The sequence below is a fragment of the Pipistrellus kuhlii genome, unplaced genomic scaffold (assembly GCF_014108245.1).
Source record: "Pipistrellus kuhlii isolate mPipKuh1 unplaced genomic scaffold, mPipKuh1.p scaffold_m20_p_7, whole genome shotgun sequence".
NCBI classification, from domain to species: domain Eukaryota; kingdom Metazoa; phylum Chordata; class Mammalia; order Chiroptera; family Vespertilionidae; genus Pipistrellus; species Pipistrellus kuhlii.
In genome coordinates this window covers 30491564-30497563 of record NW_023425573.1, presented here as the reverse complement: position 1 = coordinate 30497563, position 6000 = coordinate 30491564, and the positions used below count along the sequence as shown (strand labels likewise).

Here is a 6000-nt window from a genome sequence, read left to right as displayed (position 1 = left end):
ACCACGTTCGGGGCGGGCCCCGCCCCCGGGGCAGCTATTTAAATACGGAGCCCGGCCCCACACCGGCATGGGCGGGGCCATGCAAATAGGGCGACTCTTAAAGCGCCAGACCAGCAGAAAGCACGGGGGCGCACACCCAGCCCCGGTCCCAGGGTTTGGGGCAGCTTAGTGGTTCTCCGCTGCTTGGAGGCCCAGCCCACGCCCCCCACAGCCTCCACGTTCCCGTACCCCCCTGGCCGGGTGTTGGGGAGTGAGGGCTTCGTGGGTGCACGCCTCGCGATGGGGACCATCATCCTCCGTGAGGCCGCAGTGTTGTGCGTGGAGCAGTTTGGGGACAGACCTTAACTTGGGGGGCAGGTTTTCCGCGTGCTCTTTCAGATTGCTGCCGGGCCAGTGAACCCAGCCACCCCACTGCCAGAGTGTCGATGGTGGGGGTGGAGTGGTGGGGGCCACACTGGCCGAGCAGTGCCCGGATGAACCCTTCTAGAACAGGCCAGAGGCCAGCCCTGTATTGCCCCCAAACCTCCCTAGCCTTGAGCCTGGGGCACTGGATTCCTGTGCAGGGGCGAGGCTTCCTATCTGGTTTAATGTGGGGATGACCGCTGGCCTGGGGAACCTCAGGATATTAAACAAAGTGTTTCTGCTCCAGAGGTTTCCTGCCCGGTGCAGGCAGCAAGAGAATTTTGGCGACTCCTATGTAAAGCAGCCCAAAGCAGTCGTTTTGGGGAAGGCTGGTCAGTGGGGGCCTCTGCATGTGTCTTGTCCCTGGGCCCCTGGGTGGGAGTAAGACCTCAAGGGCCCACAATTCAGATTCTCTGTCCCCAGCCTGTGGTGATCCCAGCCCTTCTTCCACCGCTGGGACTGCTGACCTGGGACATCACTGCATTTGCCCTCACGGGGCATCTGTTCACCTCTGGCTCCCCAGGCCCAGGGCAAGACCCAACTCTGTGGGCCTCAGTTCCTCCCCCATCCTCTCTGCTCCCAGAGTCCTGATGTTGGCGACTCCAGCCAAGCCCCCCGCCCCTGAAGACAGGTTTCTCTCCCCCCTGACCCCCAAAGATAAGCAGAGAGAACAGTCACCAGGTCCTGAGAGGTTTCATACTTGTCTTTGTTTTTCTGTATTTTCCAAATCGCCTTCAATGAGCATGTTGTTTTGCAGTCAAAACAAGGAACATTTCATATGATTTTTAGGAACTAGCGGAAGGGTCTCTGTGTGTGTGGACAATTCTGAGGCCACCGGTTTACACAGATCCCGTTCAGGATGCAATCAGGGCCATGTGAGAGTTTCAGGAGGCCAGCCCTACACTGGCAGCACCCCGAGAGTGAGGGTCCTATAAATGTCCTAGTCCCACAAGGTGCAGCTGTGGGAGGGCTGGAGACCCTAGGACACCAGAACAGGGGCTCCCAACCCCACCACCCCTGGGATCTCCTGGGCTTGTGAGATGCTCAGGCCCAGGCCCACTCAGAGAGCCTGCTTACTCCACGGCCTTCACCCTGGACTGATCTGCAGCCCTGCACAAGGCCTCATCCGCACTGGGCACTACATTAAAACAACAACAAAAACAACAACACAAAACACAACTCCACAGGCCAGAGGAGAAAAAAAATGTTTTTTTTGTGTGTTTTTTTCCAGGTGCTAAAAATATTATCAGGAAATAGCTTTCAGCAATGTGCCGCTGTAGGTTCTCCTCTGGACTCAAGGGCGCCTTTGTCTCTGCCACAGAAAGTCCACATTTATCAAAACCAAAATGGTTTTATCAAGCAGGCTCATGTTCTGCGGCAGGAAACCCGAGCCTCCCCATAGGCCTGTGACATTTTAATTTAGGGCCTGAGTGTGTGTGCAGTTTAGATGGGGGAGCCTGGAGCCGACCTCTGGATGCCCCAGGACTTGGGACTCCTTGCAGGGTAAGGTGGTGAGTGTCCACACCTGGCCCAGGGGGCTGTTCCCTGCAGGCCTGGGGGAGGGGGCTCTGGGTGAGACCGCTAGTGGCAGGGGCGGGCTGGCTGGCTGGCTGCACCCCCCACCTTTCTCTCCTTCCCTCCAAGAGGCAGCTGGCAAGACATAGATCTCCCCAGAGCAGTTGGTTCTACCACGCAGGTGAAACCAGAGACCCTGCCGCAGGTAACCCGCCACCTGCTCTGGGAGTGAGGTTGGGAGATCACAGGGCCCAGAGGGGCAGGTAGGATCTGGCTCCTGTCACTACACTGTAAGGCTAGACGGGTGCCGCTGGTGTCCCAAGACAGAGGTGGGAGGGCCTGGCTCAGGGTGCCCAGCTGTTCACATAGCCAGTGTGTTGAGCCCTCTGACCCCAGCCTACTGGCTCCTCCTAGGTGCAGTGAGGGACAGATCCTCCATGGAGGTGCCTTCCCCATCCCCCACCCCCACCCCTGCACCTGAATATCACGATGAGGCTTCTGCTAAGGAAAGACAGAATGGGTCCACATTCACTTCTGGGATGTTTGTTGCTGCTTTAGCTCAAAAAAAGAAAAAAGAAAAAAAAAAAAAAAGAAAAAAAAAAAGAGGAACTGGAAATATTGAGCTAGCACATGTGTCAAACACAAGGCCAGCGGGCCAAATCCGTCCCACCAGGCCTTGCAATGTGGCCCGCACCTCGCTGTCATCACTGCACTACACTGCGTTTGCATCACAATGACAGTTTATGACTGTTCAGTAAACCATTCGGCCCGCGATTTAGGCTGGATTTTAGATTTTGGCCCCTTCTCTGATTGAGTTCGACACCCCTAAGCTAGAGGTTCTGCAGGGAGAGGCCATAAATGGGTTACAGGTGGGCTCAGGTACGGCTTTCCTTGCCTTGGGGTGATGACAGGCCCCTCCCTGCCTCCTGCATACCCCCTGGTTCAAGGGCAAAGATTCCCATTTCTGAGTGTTTCATGATGGCAGGGAAGCCACAGTGGAGACCTGGGCACGTGGGAGGCAGGTATGTCCCTGCTTGGCAGCCAATAAAATTATGCTCTGTGGCCTTTCTAATGATGCAGGAAAATGCAAGTAAGATTTTTTTCTGTTTTGTTAATCCTCACCAGAGGATATTTTTTCCATTGATTTTTTGAGAGAGTGGAAGGGGAGAGGGAAGAGAGAAAGAGAGACAGAGAGACAGAGAGAGAGAGAGAGAGAGAGAGAGAGAGAGAGAGAGAGAGAGAGAAAGATATCAGTCCCCACACATGTCCTGACTGAGGCCAGGGATTGAACCTGCAACCCAGCAATGTGCTCTTGACCAGAAATCATAAACCCAAGGCCCTTTGGTGCTTGAACTCCCGCTCTAACCACTGAGAACACTGGCCAGGGCTCAAGTGAAAAATTTAAAAAGAATATTAAAAGTAGCAGATTCACCTAACCCACAGGCTCTGAGCAGGCATGTGCTGGAGAGGGAGTGCTCCGGCCTCCTCTTAGAACCACAGGCGAGACTATGAATGTCAAGAGGACCAGCTGCAGTCCTGGGTCCTGTGGCTCATTCCCTCCCCAGCTGTGGCCAAGACAGGGCCTTTGCCTCCCTCAAAACTGGGGCGTTGGAGGCTGAGCCTGTCTCCTCAGGTGCTTGGTCATCCTCCCCTGCCTCTCTGTCCTAGGGTGTCACCTCCTTCCTTTCGGCCCACGTGCTTCAGGATGGCCCTGTCCCCATGGCTCTCCTGCTCTCTCGGGGGATGAGTCCTTCTCCCCCTGGGGGCTTCAGGTATGTCCTTTGACACCTGAGAAGGTTGGTGCCCCAGACCAGATGGTCTCCTGGGCCTAGAGAGCCTGACTGGGATTGCACAGCTGGAGAGGAGCAGAGCTGGGACTGCCCTGCAAGGCTGGCAACTCCTAAAGGGATGCTGGAACCTCCCGGGCCTCTTACAGGCCACAGGCCTCCATGTGGGAGAGCAGGGGAGAAGCACCCAAGGGCCGTGGCCGAGTTCCAGGGAGCAGGGATGGGTGGGAGACCGGTTGCTTTTCTGCCCTATCCCTTGGACTGTAGGGTGGTCAGCAGTTCTGCCTTGATCTTGTATTCCAGGATGGGCCCCTACCCTGCCCCCTCCCTGCATTTCACCTCCAGGGTGATGTGTGAGAACAGGTCCAGTGCCCAGCACTGGGCCTCACTTTGCTCAGTCTACCTGGCTCAGCTCTGTCCTCCAGTCAACAGGACCCTGTGCCTGAAGGCTTGCTGGGCAGATGAGGGTAGGTGATGAGCATGGCTCTCCCCCTTGGGGGATGGCAGGGATGCCCCTCTCCAGCTGTGCAATCCCAGCCAGGCTCTCTAAGCAAGCCTGGATCCATCTTGAATGAGATAGATGGCCGTCTTTTTGGGCCACAGCTTACAGTGGCCGAGATGGGGTGGCTTCCTGGAGCTTTGGACCCTTCCTGACCCCATGCTTGTCCTCCAGAGTATGGCAGGGTTTCCCTGGGTGGGGCTGAGCTCACAAGAAGCTTGTGAGTCCTGGGCTGGCTGGTGTCATAGAACAAAAGAGGCCATTTGGAGAGGAAAACAAACCACTGACCCGGTATAAATGGAGGAAATGAATACAAATGCCTACAGGTGAAGATGGCTGCCTTGCTTCCATAGCAATGAGGCTGGATTCTGATGGTCCCTGGCCCAGGTTCACAGACTGTGAGAGGTTCTGCAAGGCTGACTTTTAAGTTCCTACTCCCGTGCCTCTCAGGCCAGTGAGTCACAGGGAGCGACTGAGTCATTTCCAGGCACCTGCCATCGTGAGAGACCTGCAGTTCCTGGATACAGAAGGTTCCACAGCCTCTGGGCGTGGGAGGTGGGCACTGGGCCTTGAAGGACACGGTTTTTGGCTCCATTTGGTGGAAATGTTTTCCACGTGTTTCCCCGTGTTTACAGAGCTGAGGGCAGGGAATGCAGCCTGTGGCTGAGGAAACTGGCCTGGCGGGGACTGTCCCCATGGCGTGTCCAGGGGGAGGAGGTGTGCAGCGGGGAGGGGTCCATGCCAGAAGAAGCCCACGTCACAGGGTTGGGGAGCTCAGTGGTCGGGGGAGCCAGAGGGTGCCTGCTGCCAGGGGACTTCTGGGGGTGAGTGTGGGCTCCGGCTGCCTGCTCCCTGAGCCCTCTGCGGGCACCAGGCCACACTGAGGCGCATGAGCATTGGTTTTCCAATTCATGGTTCTGCGTCTGGCTGGTCAGGGCTGTGACAGGGTTGGCGGCAGGGCTCAGTCCTTGGCAGGGAGGGCTGGCCGAGGTGGGCATGTTGTTGCCGTTGTACTTCCTAGTCCAGCTGCTCCTTCCGGGCCACCTGGGAACAGGGCAGGAACGGTCTCAGGCCTCCCCAGAGCTCTGTAACAGGAAGCGCTGGGAGGCCACAGCCCATGGTTCCTAGGAGGTGACGTGCATGGGTCTGAAACATCGGCAGACACACAGGGACACATATGCTCACTCCACAGGTACTTCCACCTCTCCTAGGGACCCACAGTGGACAGACGCCCTCCCATTCAGGCCATGGATGTACTTAGAGTGCTAAGGAAATAAGTTCTCCTGAGCATATACATTTAGCAGACGAGGCTTGGTGGGTCAGGGACACTGACTTGGGGGTAACACGGGGCAGTCACTTTACCTTCTGGGTCTCAGTTTCTTTATCTGTAGAATGTAGCTGTCTCTCACAGCTTGGAGCCTGTGGGCCAGCCCTGGCAGGCATGTTTTGCCTGTGTGTATACGTGTGTGTGCGAGTGCGCGTGTGCAACACAGCTACATTCCCAAGGCTCTGTCACACTGTCCCCACCTTGTCCCCACATATGACAGTCTCTCCCCTCCTGCCTGAAGGACAGGTGCAGGGGCCACCTCTGCTACAACTGCCACCTGCCAGGCACGGTCTGGACACTTCACGGGCCTTGCCCTCTGACTGAGGGACTGCCCTCACCACCCCTCCTTACGGACAGGCAGGCAACCTGCCCCAGAAGCCTGCTCAGCTTCTCAGTGGGCTGGAGCTCCTGGGTGTCAGTTTGGGGAACCCCTGCTGGAGGGGTGTGTTGCAGGACACTGGGCTTTCCTC

At 56.9% G+C, this 6000-nt stretch overlaps 1 protein-coding gene across 1 annotated transcript in view; it reads right to left on the bottom strand.

Moving 5' to 3' along the window:
* Positions 1-3173: 3173 nt before the first annotated feature.
* CROCC2 (ciliary rootlet coiled-coil, rootletin family member 2) overlaps positions 3174-6000 on the bottom strand; it is a 53692-nt gene continuing 50865 nt past the window's right edge. Inside the window, exon 32 of the mRNA XM_045575482.1 lies at positions 3174-5247. Coding sequence (XP_045431438.1) covers positions 5221-5247 — 27 coding nt within the window. The 3' untranslated portion in view covers positions 3174-5220. The remainder of the gene's footprint in view (positions 5248-6000) is intronic.